General features: G+C 45.7%; 2 protein-coding genes across 2 annotated transcripts; one reads left to right on the top strand and one right to left on the bottom strand.

Annotated features, from left to right (window-relative positions):
• Window positions 1–3,433: 3,433 nt before the first annotated feature.
• slc27a1a (solute carrier family 27 member 1a) lies at window positions 3,434–14,337 on the top strand. Its single transcript, XM_060036776.1, has 13 exons — window positions 3,434–3,862; window positions 4,189–4,356; window positions 4,459–4,853; window positions 6,277–6,444; window positions 7,792–7,861; window positions 7,983–8,074; window positions 8,187–8,296; window positions 8,603–8,812; window positions 9,110–9,236; window positions 10,946–11,083; window positions 11,348–11,512; window positions 12,752–12,898; window positions 13,262–14,337. Exons 2-13 carry the CDS (start codon window positions 4,190–4,192, stop codon window positions 13,417–13,419), a joined length of 1,947 nt encoding a protein of 648 aa, XP_059892759.1. The 5' UTR covers window positions 3,434–3,862; window position 4,189; the 3' UTR covers window positions 13,420–14,337.
• trim35-13 (tripartite motif containing 35-13) lies at window positions 14,173–17,307 on the bottom strand. The gene is made up of 6 exons (XM_060036784.1): window positions 16,836–17,307; window positions 15,871–15,966; window positions 15,517–15,747; window positions 15,394–15,416; window positions 15,160–15,278; window positions 14,173–15,065 (listed from the first exon to the last, which is right to left on the bottom strand). The coding sequence occupies exons 1-6, from the start codon at window positions 17,052–17,054 to the stop codon at window positions 14,530–14,532; spliced, it is 1,224 nt and encodes a 407-aa protein (XP_059892767.1). The 5' UTR covers window positions 17,055–17,307; the 3' UTR covers window positions 14,173–14,529.
• Between the last annotated feature and the right edge of the window lie 33 nt (window positions 17,308–17,340).

Consider the following 17,340-nt stretch of genomic DNA (forward strand, 5'->3'; position numbering starts at 1 on the left):
AGGTTTGTAGGGATGTGATGGGGAGTTGTTGGCTTTGTGTGTGTGGGGGGGGGGGGGGGGGGGGGCATGCGTGCGTGTGTGCCTGTGTGTGCGTGCATGTGTAAAATATCCACTGTCCAAATGGAAGGAAGGGTGGTCATTCGATTGCACTGCCTTTGTTATGATGGCCCCTTATTTTCATTACCTCTTGCTGAGAGAGAGAGAGCCACAGTAGAGCTTGTTGACACAGACTAGGGCAGGCTCCATCAGTCTCCCATCAGTCATCCATCTGAGGCCTTTCAACACAAGATTACTTGATGGGTTGGACATGATAGTTGTTTTTTTGGTCATCTGCCCTCTTCCTCCTCAAGTCCTGAATTCATTAGGCAGAGATATTGTCATTTTATTCTCGCTCCCATAGAGTGCACAAGCAGCTGCTTTTCTGTTCTTGCAGGTGGGTCTCATAGTATAATGTGTATACTGTATATATTGTGCACGTATTTACGTGTGTGCATGCATGTGGTGAGATAGAGAGAATAAGAGAGAGAGAGAGACAGAGTGAGAGAGTATATAATTGGTTTGAGGTCATAACACACACACATAGACAGAGGTTAAAAACATTGTTAAAGTGCCCATACTTATGTTCCTCTCTCCCACAAAGCTGGCAAGCCAGAGAATAAACCACAGATACTTGCTGTCACTGAACAGACATATTATGCCCAGATTATGATTATCATATCCAAGTATATATCTATATAGATATAGCTATATATATATATATATATATATAGACATAAGGTTTCTAAAATATTAAATGTTATGTTATTCAAATTATTTCAGAGATGTCATACAGAAAGTCCTTTTCAGAATTATTTGCATGGGATTTTCCTGAGTACACAGTATACTATTTAGCACAACATGTAATACATGAATTTTAGCGATGGATGTTACTCACCCCACACACTTTCAGAATACCAAAGCTAGTTATCAGATAGAGGTCAACTCATTGTTATTCTACTCACAAGCTCAGTGTCTATGAAGTGGGCCATCTCAACCAGCAAGAAAACTCATTCTGAACACTCAGCCCTCTCTCCCACAAAACTATCTCACTCTCTCTCTCTGTGAGACGCCTCACACAGCACCTCTCGTAAACAAAAACAAAACACATCAATAATAACAGGAAAACACACCACACTATAAAAGTCGACGGTTAATGCAAAACCTAAAGAAGCTGCGTATAAAATTTTCGAAGCTGTTAAGTAAAAAAATTATCAGAATGGGAAGGGATAGAATATGTAGGTTGAAAAATAAATAGCAAATAGTGAAAGCATTTGCTGAGAACAAAATATATCGATCACAGCATTTAGTTGCGAGGTGAAGTTTTAATTTTATTGCAGCTCTAAGATTGCAAACTTTAACAAAACACTTTCAAAATTACCAATTAATCTACCTTTTTATGTCCAAATTCTCATCAATACTACAAAGCCCTTTGAGGCTGTGAGCACATTATTCTTGGTCTGAGTCACTCATCATTGTAAAACAAAACATGCATGCAAATAACAAGCAGCACAAACTCAAACAGAATATTCTAGGAGCGGAATCTCGGGTTTTATTTACCCTCACATGTATACTAAAACTACACACTGTAGATTGTTGCTGATCAGTTTACATGTTTATTTTAAACTTCTCTCAACCCTAACCTTTATTAATTACCCCCGTAGGTCACACTGGAGAGTGACCAGCTCCCGTGCGACATCATCATGGTTTTATTTTCTTCCAACAATGCATCCTTATCCCAAAACCACCTGTCAGAAAACCAACAGTATACTGAACACCTGCCCTCGCATGCTGCTAAACGCCAGCGGCTGCTTGAGTTTCCCTGTGAGAACCTCCAGCCTGGGGATGTCCTGCCTCACCATGACCTTAGGAGCTCTCTCCAACATCACTGCCCTGGCTACACTGGCCAAGTCCCAAGAACGCTTTCGTCGCCAAACCAAAGCACCCTTTCTGCTGTTAGCAGGGCCGCTGCTTCTGGCGGAACCTATGGGGCCACATAATCCCTGAGGCTTTCTCTATCCATCACATGGCGCCCCGATCAGAACCTCAACCCCAGAGAATTGGCGAAGGAGTCCGCCGGCACAAAGGCCTTCTGTAGGGTCTCCGGGGCCAGTATTGTGTTATTTTGATTGTGCCCATTGCTGCTGGTCTGTGCTATGGCCGCTGAGCACTACCTGCCTATCGCCCAACCGTTGCTCCACGTCCCCGTCGTCACGCTGGCTCGTGTTCGTCTGGCCATGATGCTTCTGTCCTCCCTCGCTCTGTTGCTCGCGGTGCTGCCTCCGCTGGACGTCGGCGGTTACACCACATAATTCCCAGGAAAGTGGTGCTTCTTGCCCAGTCCACGGCACCCCGGTCCACGGCCGACAACACCTGTCTGGCCCTGGAACTTCTCGGGTCTGGGACTCCCAGCCTTGGGGCTCTACCTGCACTGTGACATCCTGAGCGGTCTGTTGCTGCTGCAGGCCTGGCTGAACTACAAGAGCGTCAAGGAGAAAAAGTGTGAACAAACTCACATCTCGTCTTCCTCAACGTGGGCCACCTCTTGCTGCTCCTTACATGTGGAGGTGATAGTGCAACTGGCGGCCATTACTGTGATTTCCTTGTTGTGCTGAAGCCCATTTCTTATGAGTGTTACTGCTTCCATACTTCATTATTTAAAGATGAAGATATTGCTCATCAGTTATTCCATAATCTGAAAATTGGCTATTTTATATTATTACAAAATAGTATATTTTATAATAATATAAAGACAAAAGTGGTTGCCCTATAGCCTGATGAAATAGCAGTTAAGACATCACTTAGGGTGTGAAGACAAAATTATAGTTTTTATTATTTATCGTCAGCGATCAAGAAGAAAATGTATATCGTCCCTCCCTCAATAACAGATCCACATCCTTGCGTCATGGAGATGGAGAGACGACACAAGGGAAGAGTTTGCTGGCTCTGCGCATGGCATCTTGGAGCCAGATCCTCGATCCCTGGATTGATCTTTACTTTTCTACTAAGAAAAGCAGTGTTTCGCCGAGTTTTCGTTGCGTTTGAAACGAACTGCTGAATTACATGTTCATGGTTTCAATGAAGAATGACCAAGGCAAAATTGTGGACAATTGTTGACTTAGTTGTGATGATGGGTGTTGTTTTTTGTTTATTAGTTATTTTACTTTCTGTCAATGAATGTTGTGGCACCGCATGCGCCACAAGCGAGTGCAAAGACTACGCTAACAATAAAGCATGAAATCAAAGTTGAAGTAGAGTTCAGTAGGTGAATAGTTTGTAATGCACCTGCAACATTCTGAGTTAAACTTAGATAACGGGCGGGGTCTTTATATGTGGATTGGTATATCCGATCCAATTGATTTTAAGAACAGCTTGACGGGCGTTCAGCGCGTCCAATGCCTGAGCGCGCTGAGGGAGCGTGGGGGCGGCGCCTCCGTTGCAATGACACCATTCAATATGGAGAAGCAAATGTAGCCTGGTACTAAAACTTAGCCCGATGCTTACCATTCCTCGTTGATTTCGAGTAAATTTTATGTCCATTAGAAGTTACACGAATATCCGAACATCTATCTTCAAGACACGGTCATATGCTTTTGAAATATTTGTTGATAATGTACGTTGTGAATGAGTGTTACCAAATCCGTGATGACATTGAACTGAGAAACTACTGCAAGACTTGCAAACTGTCCACCCTACTACTAGTAGTAGATATTTAAACTTCGAAGAGCTGATTTGACGTGGATCTGATATCGCCGACGGTGTCTTTGTGACCCACGTTTTCAAGTTAGTGAAAAAGTGACGTTGATCAAGTTCGTTTTGTGCCTAGGTAAGTTATCTGTGCTGAATCTCGCATGCTTACCCATGAAAACTAGATTCGGCCGAACTGCATACATGTCGATAACTTCTAATGACTTGTTCCTTACGTGGAGTACCCTGCTTGTATGTGTAATAAATGTAAGGGTCATTGTTACAATGATAGACGCTAAAACATAACTATTTGCCCTATTCACTTCTTTTTCGTGTAACCCCTATACGTGTATGTGCCCCTTTTGACATAATGCAACATCAGTGATGATGACGATCTCAACAAGTGAGCCCCCCCTCACACCCACCCTTACTAACCTTACTCTGAATTTCTGCTCATTTTATAAGAATGCGTAATGTGGCTAGTGCCTCAGTCTCTCTGGGTACTCTGGGTCTGCTGCGTCTCTTCGGAGTGTCCTGGTCATGGAGTTTAGCAGCAGGCATCGGGGTCTACCTCGGCACAAAAAGTTGGAAATACTTCTACATTGCCGCCCGCACTGCCAAACGGGATATGAAGTAAGTGTTACGCAAACCATGTGGAAATCGAGTGCTTCTGGCATCTGTGGTTGTGGCTGTGACCCTCTGACCTTCTGTACATTTTTCACAACCGATATCCAGGGGCCTTTACGTGCTCTTGCGGGTGAAGATGGCCCTGTGGCGGCACATGCGTAACGGAAGCAACATCCCCAGCATCTTCGCCGAGACGGTCAACCTCTACCCAGACAAGCCTGCCCTAATCTACGAGGCCACGGGTGAAACGTGGACCTTTACCCAACTGGACCAGATTTCCAACTCCGTGGCCCATTGGGCTCAAGGTCAGGGATGGGTATCCGGGGACGTGGTGGCCATCTTCATGGAGAGCAGGCCGCTACAGGTCGCCCTCTGGCTGGGCCTGGCCAAGGTGGGGGTGGAGGCGGCGCTCATCAACTTCAACCTCCGCCGCGACGCCCTGCTGCACTGTGTGGGGGTCTCGGCGGCGAGGGGGATCGTGTTCGGCGCTGAGCTCACTGACGGTAAGACGAATGTCTCGAAGCGAATGTCCACGCGTACGGTTGTTCTGTTCTGCTTCTTAGAGTTTGTGCTTCACGATGGCTTCCGACCATGATCAGCAGATGGAGACGGAATGGGCTCAATTTTTGGAAGGATAGTAAAAGAGTCACACTTGTAGGAAATCAAAAAGCGTGTTTGTGTCAAAATCAAACATCAAACTCGAGAACAAGGTTGAAACGAGCAAGTTAATTTATTTGGTAGAATATTGTGTCTTCATCTTTCATCCAACAAGGACTATTTGATGCACAGTTTTCCTTGTCATTAGTAAAGGTGTAATTCTTGGTAATTGTTTTTTTATAATGTTTTTCATAATTTTTTGTAATGAGTTGTAATGGTCACATTGTGCGTCAGCATTCGTCTTTACAACATTCAAAGAACCTCTTCACTCACCTTCCTTTATGGCTGCTAAGAGGTGGTTAACAAACGTGTTTCGGAACAATCTGTTACTAGCCTATGTTTTGATGCGATCATTCCTGTTCGCCAGACTCTTAACAATCCTCCTCTTTGCCACCAAACCATCATCCTGCCTCTGGGCTATCATTCCAAAATTCTTGAAGCTTTAAGAGTACACTCTTTATTTGTGTGAGTTCCCAGCATGTACGGGTCGGTTTTTTAACTCAGAATTGTGTGTGCGGGTTAAAGTGATATTTTATAGACCAAGGGTATCTTCAGTGAGCTATAGTTAACCTGTTTGGACTTTTGTGCGGTATTTAGGCTGACTAATATTTTGTAAATTAAACAGATGCTTTTATCCAAAGCTATTTATCCTAGCATTCAGGCCCCATGTTTATGGAAGAATGTGAGAGGATGTTTACATTACAATAAAACATCCAAGTCTAAATCCTGGATCAGGCTAAAAAAGGGCAAAACTTAAATATATGAAATGAAATACAGAAACATATGCAAAGACAGAGAAAGACGGATGCTTTTCCTGAGGCTCGTTTATGCTATACCTGCTCTGAGCTGTCTGTTCCCTTTGTCTCCCAACGATTGTGTCCAAGACGCAGAACATTCAGACTTAAGAAAACAGAGGGTATCCTATTTGCTGATGTTGATTCTGTTACTTTTTCCAAATTATATTTACTATAACACACATATAATGCCAAATACCTAACTATGACATAATTAAGTCTGAAAGGATTAGTTATTAATAGATTTCACTTATTGTCTTGGTGGGTTTGGAAAATTTCCTCCAAAGGAGGGTGTAAGAGTCCTATTGATGAACGTGTTGTTATGAGACACCTTAAATGTGTTGAATCCACCAATAATGATTTGGCAGTGCAGTTGCAATGCGGTGGGGCTTTTCTCAACAAACACCACCTGAGTCAACCCCCCCCCCCCCCTCTGTCTTCTTGTGTCTCGCTGTCCCTCCTCTATCAACATCAGCCATGCTGGAGGTGAGCTCCTCTCTCGGCCAGTCCATGACGCGCTTCTCCACCGGAGAGCTCGGCGCCGAACATCTGGCCTCGCTGGGTGCCCAGGCCCTGGACCCCATCCTGGCCTCGGCCTCCCGCCGCCCGCCTCCCCCCAGCCCGTCCCCTAAGGGCTTCAATGGTAAGGGCCCCCCCATCCATCCCCCACCGAGTTGAACCCGTCGGCTCATGTCACTGTGGCTGGAGACTGTGTGCAGGGAGTGCAGATATGTTCTACACAACCCTGTTATTAAGAATCCTAATACCGTGTAACTAATCCCTCTTTGAGGATTTGGCTCAAGTTATCCCATTCTGGGTTTCTTGTCGGGTTTCTAATTAGACATTTTCTTCATAACATTCTGTTTTTTTGTGTTCATTTCCATATTGATATGATCGCCTGGCCAGAGGTTTTAAGTTAACGTCCGTTTGGTCTTCATCGTAATTCTTGGCGTTGTTCTTTTCCTCCTTCTGAAGCAGTTATGCGTAGAGGTCGGCCAACTGATTAGTGTGTGTGTGCTCTCTGAATCACAAATGTCCTTTAAGTGCTCTGCACATGTGAAGGGTGAAAGGTCATTTGGTAAGTTTGTGACCAACCACACACTGTTTAATGTTTCTTAAGGACCCTTATGAGCTGTTGCCTCGGCACTTGGAGTTGACATGAAAACGCATTGATGTAACAAAACAACAACAAAGGAAAAGGAACATTTCGATTTTAACAACAAGATAAGGGAGAACTAAAAGATGGCGTGCACTTTCACACATAGTTCCAGGTAAATTATTAGGATAACCTTTAAGGCACTGCATGTGATTTCAACTGTTGGAACATTTCCGTCTCTTAATGGTACCGGCCACCTAAAAACTTTTTTTAAAAAGCAGTTTGTTTGCAAACAAAATAAGCTGTATTGATATCTTATCTAGTATATATTGTATTGTCATTGACTCACCCAGAAAGCATTGGCGCTTTAATGTAAACAGACGCAGAGTCTTGTGATTGGTCCGCCCGATCCACATGAAAGTCTTTGTTCAGACGGATGTAACCCTTTACATGCCTCTCCTGGTAATGTTAAGCTTACAGCACAGCCCTACCCGCAGCAATCCGTAAATGTTACTATGTCTTGAGCAGGCAGATATCCTGGGCAATCGATCCCTGATCCCATTTACACGTGAGCCCATGCAGGGAAATGTCCTGGAAAATTGCAGGGAAAGACTGCATGTGTGGAAGGGCGCTAAAATGATTATACAGTACACACAATACACAAAGATAAGCCCAATAATTAATACACGCAACACTGTCCAACAAGAAAGTGTGTGCAGCTCTAAGTTACAACACAACATTCAACATTTAGTTGGAAGTTATCAAAAACAACAATTATAACCAGTTTCATTGAAAAATGATAACCACCAAAACAAACGCTTGATTCTGAAAAGGGGAGGATCCATGTCCCTCCGTTGTTCGTTTCCTAACGTGCTGCTCCACTCTCCCCTGCAGATCAACTGTTTTACATTTATACTTCCGGGACCACAGGGCTGCCCAAAGCTGCCATCATCGTACACAGTCGGTAGGTTGTCCAGCTTAACACACCAGCCTTTGCAACCCGTGTTAGAACATCACTCCTGTACTTTAAGGTACATCTTTGTTTGATTGTTTTGTTTCAACACAATTTGTTTGTTTATGGACAGGTATTACAGGATTGCCGCGTTTGGATATTACGCTTTCGACATACGTCCTGATGACGTAATTTATGACTGCCTGCCCCTCTACCACTCGGCCGGTATGAATAAATATAACGACAACTGGCCTTTTGCCTCTTGATGATGACTACTCCAGAGTGGATGTTTGGCCTTCATGTCTTCACTGTCTCCCATGTTGCTGCCACCCATCAGGTAACATCATGGGCGTCGGGCAGAGTCTGATCAATGGTGTGACTGTGGTCGTGAAGAGGAAGTTTTCTGCCAGCAATTTCTGGGATGACTGCATCAAGTACAACTGCACTGTAAGAAAGCCCAGTAAAAAACAACAACGGCGTATATATTTGCGTGCATATGTATGTCAATGGATTTTTTTCATTGAAATTGCTCAGAAATTGACTCATTAGACTGTTTTAGATAACCTGATTACTATGTTCACTCACAGAGAAAATATTTTGTTGAGATAAATCATGCATATTTTGCATATTTCCATTTAAAATCTATCCATTTCGGATTTCGTCTACTTCCTTTCCTGTGCTTCAGCACAGCACATGTCCCACACGTCCCGTCCTGGATTTGATCCAGCACCCCTTCGCCTCGTCCCCCTGCAGGTGGTGCAGTACATCGGGGAGATCTGCCGCTACCTGCTGTCCCAGCCCACGCGGCCGTCGGAGAGCGGGCACCGCGTGCGCCTGGCCATCGGCAACGGCCTGCGCCCCAACGTCTGGGAGGCCTTCACGGAGCGCTTTGGCGTGGGCAAGATCGGCGAGTTCTACGGCGCCACGGAGTGCAACTGTAGCATCGCCAACATGGACGGCAAGGTGTGTGTGTGTGTGTGTGTGTGTGTGTGTGTGTGTGTGTGTGTGTGTGTGTGTGTGTGTGTGTGTGTGTGTGTGTGTGTGTGTGTGTGTGTGTGTGTGTGTGTGTGTGTGTGTGTGTGTGTGTGTTGTTTAAGGGATAGACTTGTGCATGTGTGTTTGTGCGCACGTCTATGTGTGTGTATGTACGTGTGTGCATGTTGTTTTAAAGGATAGACTTGTGTCTGTCTGTGTGTGTGCCTATTTATGTTTATGAATGAGTACGGGATGAGAGAGTCGGTGTGCTTCGTGTCCGACCAGGTGGGGGCGTGTGGGTTCAACAGCCGCATCCTGCCCAACATCTACCCCATACGCCTGGTGAAGGTGGACGAGTTCACCATGGAACTGGTCCGCAGCAGCCAGGGACTGTGTGTGCCATGTCGCCCCGGTGAGTGTGTGTGTGCGCGCGTGTGTGTGTGTGCGCGTGTGTGTGTGTGTGCGCGCGTGTGTGTGTGCGCGCGCGCGTGTGTGCGTACGTGCATGTGTGTGCGTTACAGAAGTCAGTTTTACATTGTTTCCGCAGACAGTGGCCTGCATTGTTCTGAACAAGTGTATTTTCCATCGGTCGGCAGAGGCGAAACCATTCTGTAGGTCTTAATCGAACCCCCCCCCTCTTGTCTGTACATCGCTTGCTTTGGTGGGAAAAGCGTGTAATCACCAGGGGTCTCATTTATAAAACTGTGCGTGGGATCGTTACTAAAAGTGTACGTACGCCCAAAAGCCAAGTTTTGCATGCACCAAAAAATATTCAGACTTATAAAACCCTGCGTACGCACACCTCTAAGCAATCTTTGCTTTATAAATCACAGAGTGCCTACAAGTGTGCGCAGCTGAATCAGCTTCACGTTCCGCCCTGTACACGCCCCTTTTTAACCATAAATGGTCAATGCAAACGACCTCATGAATGCGATCTGCATATATATCAGACTCGGATGGAAGTATTATGTCTTGTCGGAAAGAATGGCAGAAGGACTGAGAAAAGCAAAAAAGCGAAATTTCACGGAGGTTGAAGTGGAGACACTTGTGGGTGAGGTGGAGGCCCAAAAAGTAGTTTTGTTCGGCCGTCACGGGATTGGGATCACTTAACAACAAAAAGCAGAATGAGTAGCAACATGTTGCTGCAGCAGTGTCTGTCAGTGGCACGGAGCGCACAGTCCCAGAATTAAAAAAGAAGTGGTCTGACATAAAGGTACATATTTTTATGTACCAATAAATCGTTGTGGTCCCTGAAGACCCTCTCCCTCCGAATCCTGCCATTTGCATGGTCCTCCAGCAGTGCCAGCAGTGCCATGGTGCAGCATTACGCACGGGGCTCACCGCTGTATTTATAGGGCTACGGTAATAAGACTGACCGAGAACACCTTGGATAATCAGTTTGTAATCACCCACGTAAAATGTTCTTGAACATAACCCCTTTTTAATGTCTGATTTGTATGTGTATGTGGCTTGGTTTTCCACACTTGGGATTTAATTGACATTTGATCATGTGTTTACAGTGTCACATAAAAATATTATGTTATTGACACATGTTGGACAGATGCTTTATTCCATGCAGTTGCCCCGTCAGTGGACAGTATGGAGTGACGGGATTAAATATAGAGAATTTTCATTTTGAATTCTCATTTCGATTCTAAGGAGATGTTTCTGGAGTTATAACTGAGAAATAACACAGTTGACTTAAATTATTCTGATTACACAGATTTAACGCATTATACGGGTTGAAATTTAATTTATGAAGGGCGATGATAAAACATAATCGTTCTTCTCTACATTTCTTCTGTCTGACTTCAGTTCAGCACTACACCGTCTTTGTCGCCAATTCTCCTTTTCCTCCAAACCATGCGTGCGCATGGGTCAGAGTTTGCTTAGGGCTGCGCACATTCTCCCGTCAAGTTAGTTTTTTTTATAGATCACAACCTTGGTGTGGAAAGTCGCGTACGCCACTTTCACTTTCGTTTTGTGCGTACGCAACGGTTATAAATGAGACCCCAGCTCTGTTTGCTGAACTGAATTGAAATGACTTTGGGTTGATCTGCAGGGCCTCTGTGTGCTTGAGGCCCCGGGGCCGTACCAATAACCCTGTGGTTGTTCTGCTAGGGGAGCCCGGGCTGCTGGTGGGCCGCATCAACCAGCAGGACCCGCTGCGCCGCTTCGACGGCTACGCCAGCCTGGACGCCACGCGCAAGAAGATCGCCCAGAACGTGTTCAAGAAGAACGACACCGCCTATTTATCAGGTGACGCCCGCCGGGTTCGTGTGTTCCCCCGAACGACGTCGACCGACGACAAGCGATGAAACGATTCGGACAACTTCGAATCGTTTCGCACGCGTCTGAACATGGTGCTCATGAATGTCTCAATCACGATTTTTGCTTCACGTCACAAAACCAAATCGCACGCCATTTCCCTAACAGCTATTGCCCCCGTCCCCGTCCGCGTTGAACCACTAAGTCCCCGCAGTCTTGTTAATACGGCCCTTGTCTCCATGGCGACGACGACAGGCGACGTGCTGGTGATGGACGAGCTGGGCTACATGTACTTCCGGGACCGCAGCGGGGACACGTTCCGCTGGCGCGGGGAGAACGTGTCCACCACGGAGGTGGAGGGCACGCTGAGCGGCCTCCTGGACCAGACGGACGTGGCCGTCTACGGGGTGTCTGTGCCAGGTCAGCGCCGCGTGCTCTCCGGAAGCGTCCTCCGCTCATGAGGCTGATGATGATGATGTCGATGATGGTGATTCAATGTACAGTGTGAGGTGGACGTTTGAGGTGATACATTATACCACCAGGTTTGAGTGTGACTAGCCGTTGCAATCCTTGTTTTGAAAATCTGCCTCTTCTGACGTCACAAGCGGGCGTGTCCACCTAGATGTGTGCTGGATAGATCGGTCTACCACCCTATCTAGTGGACTGTTGTAAACGTTGCTCGTCTATCTGTCATACATCTAGGTGGACTCGCCCACTTGTGCTGTCAGAAGAGGCCGATTTTCAAAACGGCTTGTAACGGCTATACACACTCACACTTGGTGGTATAATGTCACCTTTGAAACACACCGGACCACTGCTTTTGTCATATGTTTCTGTGTGAAAGAAGAAAAAGTGACCCATCAAATTTTTTCCATTGACGTTTTGTATTAGTTTGTGGTAATTGTGTTGTTTTTCCACTGTTTTCCCAGTGGGTGTGTCCTTTTTGCGGTCATAATTGTGTTTAAACTTTGCTAAGCCACTGCATGTATATTTATCTATTGCCGTGCATACGTGGTGGTCCGCGAAAGGTCTTGATGAAAATATAGTGGTAAAACTAAACATAAAGGTTATGTTCACTGGTCAAATGGTTAGGATGTAAAAAAGACTTGTGCGATCACCCTTATCTTGCGAGTACACGTTCTGTTTTCGCTGTTTTTCCCAGAAATGAAAAAATGATAGGACGAATCAGGGAAGGGAGAGGGAGTTTCAGCTCCAAATGTACAAGGAGCAACACAGAATGCCTGTGAGAAATAACTAACCTTGTTTGCCGAATAACAATGTGGGAAGATGGAAAGGAATTTCTTCGCAGAACATTAAGTGCTCATATTTTAGAATATGAGCATTTGCGTTATTTCCGTTTGCTCCAAGGTTTTTTAACAGCATGAAGGCCGCGCTCATATTTAGGAAATCAATTGCTTCCCAGCCAAGGCCGGATGGAGGAATTAATTAATTCAAAACTTAAACTTGAATTTCTGGATGGTCTCACAAGGCTAGTTTTACCGTTCCCAGCCAAAGGTTTCCAGGTTCTAGTAAGTCTGCAGCCTTCCTGTCGGCAATTAAGCAAGATGCCTGAGACCAACCTGCTCATTGGTTGTGTTGATCACGGGTATGTTATGGTCAATTGGATAAAAGCGTCTGCTCATTGTCCCTCTTGCTCAGGTGTGGAGGGTAAGGCGGGCATGGCCGCCATCGCAGACAGTGCCGGCAGTTTCAACTGTAAGACCTTCCTGAAGGAAGTTCAGCAGGCCCTGCCTCCATACGCCCGCCCGGTGTTTCTGCGAATCTCGCCACAAGTGGATACCACGGGTACGGTAGAGTCGCCATACAAAAGAAAAGCCCTCGTCCGCTTTAAAGGTCACATATTGTACCACTAGTTGGGAGTGTGATTAGCCGTCACAAGCCGTTCTGAATGTCTGCCTCTTCTGGCATCACAAGTGGGCGTGTCCAACTAGATGTACAACGGATAGATGAGCAACGTTTGCTACAGTCCACTCGGTAGGCTGGTAGGATCTATCCAGCACACGTCTAGGGGGGACACGGCCACTTGTGATGTCAGACGAGGCAAGACGTTTCGAAATATCTGCAACGGCCTTCAATGAAAAATAGCAAAATAAAGTATTCCATGAAATTAGTTTTATTGAAAAGTGTCTCTCCTCACGTCGACCGCAGGTACATTCAAGATCCAGAAAACCAGGCTGCAGAAGGAAGGCTTCGACCCTCGCCTGACCACGGACCAGATCTACTTTTTAAACTCCAGAGCGGGCCATTATCAACGCGTGGACGAGGAGCTGTACGGAGCGTTGTTGGACGGGAGAATGTCTCTATGAGATCCCGGAGCACTTCAGGGCCAACAGGCAGTCACAATGTGCTGTCTTGTACTAGAAGTAGAAGGAGAGGAGATGCAGGCTTGTCCTGCATATGCCTCCCATGTCTTATATAGACCGCCATCTGGGTATTAAACGTTACTTTTTATCAGGGATCATTTACCAGGAACCCAGGATGAAACGGCCACTTCAGCTATAGGCAGCAACGCAACGTGTTTGTTATGTGTTTTTTAACACTGAATTAAAACCATTGTCTGAAGTATGTTGTGCTCACACTAGAGACCTGACAGACACTTTGCTTGATGCACAAAGTGAATGTCCTGTAGGTCCTTTAACAGGAAATGGGTTCAATGAGACATTTGTCTTCTTGGTGTGAAGGCTAGAGAAGACAAACCATGCCTTTCGGGGGGGTTGACTATTTTTGAAATGCTGCCATAACAGGTTTTTGTAGATAAAAGCAATACTTGAGCATCGTATTTTGGACTTAATAATGTGCGTTTGTATAACACTGAGGGAAGCAGGAGTCAAAAGCTGTTGCGTATCCCCAATTGATCGATTACTCTAATAATAGATATAGTGTTGTTTTTTAACATTTTAATATAAAACGACAAAATTAAACCCACCTAACCTGTATGAAATACCTCCAATTATGTCTTGACACAGGTCTTAAAAAAAATGTTATGTGTTTAAACTTTATAATATATTAATTGGAAATGTCTCTTTTTCTTCTGAAGAAAAGGAAAGCATATGAGCATAGGATGTCAGTGATAATTCTTTATTTGCAGATTTGTCACCCTAATCATATTGTCTTACCATTAGGATAACTTAATAGGAATAAATAAATACTTTATTTTATTCGGATCTGGATCAGATTTGAAATAGATTTGTTGACTGAGTCATAATAAATATTTTAAAACCTAACCACCTGTGTGAAATGAATGCGCGCTTCTGTTCACAATGTGATACAATCCACTCCACATTCTACTTTGCTGAGGTACTCGCATGCATATGTATAATGAAAAGGCTATCCCGTTTTTTTTATTCAGGTTAAAGCAGATTTTTTTCAAAGGATTATCGTTGGAAGTTTCTCCAACACTTTGGCAGATCAGTGAATCAGTCTGTCAACAGGGAGATCCTGGCGGGTAGAACCTTCAACGGGTGCTCCTTGCAGGCGCTGCAGAAGTACGGGAAGGCCCTTGGGGTAATGATGCCTGTGAAGGTGTAGAGCGGGGTCCTCTCCCCGGGGTCATAGAAGGTCACCTTGCATCGGTCCATGTCCAAGACCACCCGGACCACCTGGGGGGGCTTGCTCATGACCAGGGGCTCCCAAGGCGCGGTGCAGGCCTTGTGCTCATTGTTACGAAAACGGATAGTCCAGAAGCCCTCGGCCGGGGTCAGAACGTGCTTCCCCTTCCTGTTGATGGAGTCACTGGCCACGCCCACCACCCAGTAGGTGTTGCCCTTGACGTCGATGTCCCAGCTGTGGCGTCCGGTGCAGAAGCCCTCGGCGCCCAGCATCTCGGCGCTTTTGTCGAAGCGCTCGGGGTTGTCCGGGAGATTGAAGATATGCGCGCAGGACTGCAGAGAGGTGAGGTCCTCTGACAGGATGAAGCAGCTGGCGGCTGTGTTGGGGTCCAGGATTACAGGCGCTGGGGGAACGACACGCAGAACCGAGGGATGAGTAATGGAGCTCAGAGACAAACGCATAGATGGCAGCCGGTGTCACTCAGCAGCTGAACTCACTGAATTGAATCCTCTTCTTCATCTTCTCCCACACTTTGTACTTCAGGGAGCCGATGTGTTTAGCCACGTCCACGAGTGATCCCGGCCTCAGATACGGGTCCACTGGAACTCTCAAAACCCTGAAATGTGAGGTGTTACAATCAGACTTTGTTTTTTAAATACTTCCATTGTATCTTCCATGTATTGCCCGCATTAGATTTGCTCAGAGCTTTCATAGGACTGCAGGTTGCATACCTTTTGATCGTTTCTTTGTAATTCTGAAAAGAAAAAGTAGGGATATAACATAATGTACAGTGCATACAGATCACACATGTATTCAAACATATAGTACATCAGCATTGTGTCTGTTTAGTTTACTTGTAGGAAGGGGATGTCTGACAATCTCATGTCCTGCTCCGCAGCGTAGATGGAGTTGGTGAGGATTCCCAGCTCGCTCTTCATGTCCTCAATACTCTGGTTAATCATCCCCGTCTTGTGATCCACCTCTGCCTTTAAAAGACCCAGTCGGGCCTCTTCTTCTTCTTTCAGAAACTGACGCATCGCATCAAATTCCTCTTTTATTTGCTTCTCTGTGTGTTCTGCTTGCATCTAGAGAGGGGGGGGGGGTTGGGGAAGAAAAACAAATCAGTTATTTTTTTCCTGTTCTGTTGGCACAAGGGGTTGATCCATGAGGCAGTAGAGTTGTGTGTTTTGGATGTTGGTGCAGGGTACCTTAATATGCTCTGCCGTGTGCTCGCAGAGAGCGTTAGCCTTCTTGTATAGTGGCAGCTTCTCTTTTAGAGCCAACAGTGCACTTTTGAGTTCCGCCTAGAAGGTCAGTCACAAGGCATCAACACTTTTAAGAAAGGGTCACACGGGCATGATACTGTCCAAGCCGTCCGCAACAATGCGGGCCTTTCAGCTGCACACACTGTTCCACGGCCGCAGTTCGCCCTGCAAGTTAAGCTGCACAATGCGGCCAGAAATTACATTGTTGAACGTACAGTGCTGAGCCCTAATGTCAATGCAACGTCAGAGGGGGGGAACTTAAGAGGATAGAACTTAAGACGACCTCTGATGGCATTAATGGAATCGGGGTTCCTAGGATTCTGTTAAAGAAGGCATAAGTCAGAGCTGGGTGACTGTGGCGACGGCGTCACATTTAGGATACCTACTGGGGAGTCTTGTTTCAACAACCTCAGGGGTTTTAGGTGTGGCCCACCAGAAATATGATTCTATAATTAGAGTATGATTGACTGCTGCCCAGAGCTTCAAACATGTTACTGTTATGGGGTACGGGAGGATTACGGGGGCAGCAAGGTTGTATTCCCTGGGCTGGAAAATAATATCACAACAATAAATTCCAATGGCAGACGTGTTGAGCATGCCTCTAACCCTAACGCAAACAACCACTTGAAATGACAATAAGCAATACCTATATCCATTTAATAAATTTACATATGTGTAAATCAAGTGAAGTTTATTGTATATGATTGAATCAGGGGCAATGTTATTCCTGTATTTTGATTCCATTTAAAGACTTTTTATCTTCTTTTTTTATGAGGAGCTATGAGCTGATAACAGTGGTCAAAAGAGTCATGGCCTAATTCACAAGGTATCAGAAGACAGACTTTGATGGACACTTAAACCCTAACCTAAATTAAATTAACAAAAAAAACAATGTATGATTATATTACCTTGCAATCAAGTGTTCCCTCCCTCAAGGCGTAGAGCCTGTGTCCATCGTGGCCCGGGGCTTTCTCACAGAGTGTACAGATAGGTTCCAGGTCTTCCAGACAGAACAGCTTCAGCATTAACCCGTGTTGCCTGCAGGCCTCCGGGTCATCGCTGCTCATGCCCTCCTTGAAGGACTCGCAGGGCTTCTCAAGCATACTGCTCACCGCCAACTCCTCCATCAAAGGAAGAGCGTGCTACGATGGACAGCGGCCGGCAGTGGGAGTCACCAGTGCCTCGGTGTTTTTTTTGCCGCTGTCCTTAAGACGGGTTATAAAAAAACGATGTTAGCAGGTTAGCGCCGAGGTCTGATTAAAATAATCTTCACAAATTGGACAGGAAAGGTTGTTGCTCAGATGACAGCGTCAAGTGTCCTCAGCGGGCTCAGGGGAGGACCACAAGCTAGCGTTACCCGTTCCCCTCCCACGACCCTGAAAGGCTGTCTCTATAAAAACCCTGGCGTTGTTC

Source organism: Gadus macrocephalus, chromosome 2 (genome assembly GCF_031168955.1).
Source record: "Gadus macrocephalus chromosome 2, ASM3116895v1".
Lineage (NCBI taxonomy): Eukaryota > Metazoa > Chordata > Actinopteri > Gadiformes > Gadidae > Gadus > Gadus macrocephalus.

Excerpts from the sequence above, each read along its gene's own strand:
- slc27a1a (XM_060036776.1), top strand. The coding sequence starts at position 4,190 with ATGCGTAATGTGGCTAGTGCCTCAGTCTCTCTGGGTACTCTGGGTCTG. Across the intron at positions 6,445-7,791 it reads GTCCCCTAAGGGCTTCAATG|ATCAACTGTTTTACATTTAT; the intron begins GTAAGGGCCCCC and ends TCTCCCCTGCAG. Across the intron at positions 8,813-9,109 it reads TCGCCAACATGGACGGCAAG|GTGGGGGCGTGTGGGTTCAA; the intron begins GTGTGTGTGTGT and ends GTGTCCGACCAG.
- trim35-13 (XM_060036784.1), bottom strand. The coding sequence starts at position 17,054 with ATGGAGGAGTTGGCGGTGAGCAGTATGCTTGAGAAGCCCTGCGAGTCC. Across the intron at positions 15,967-16,835 it reads AGGGAACACTTGATTGCAAG|GCGGAACTCAAAAGTGCACT; the intron begins GTAATATAATCA and ends CTGACCTTCTAG. Across the intron at positions 15,417-15,516 it reads CAGACATCCCCTTCCTACAA|AATTACAAAGAAACGATCAA; the intron begins GTAAACTAAACA and ends TTTTCTTTTCAG.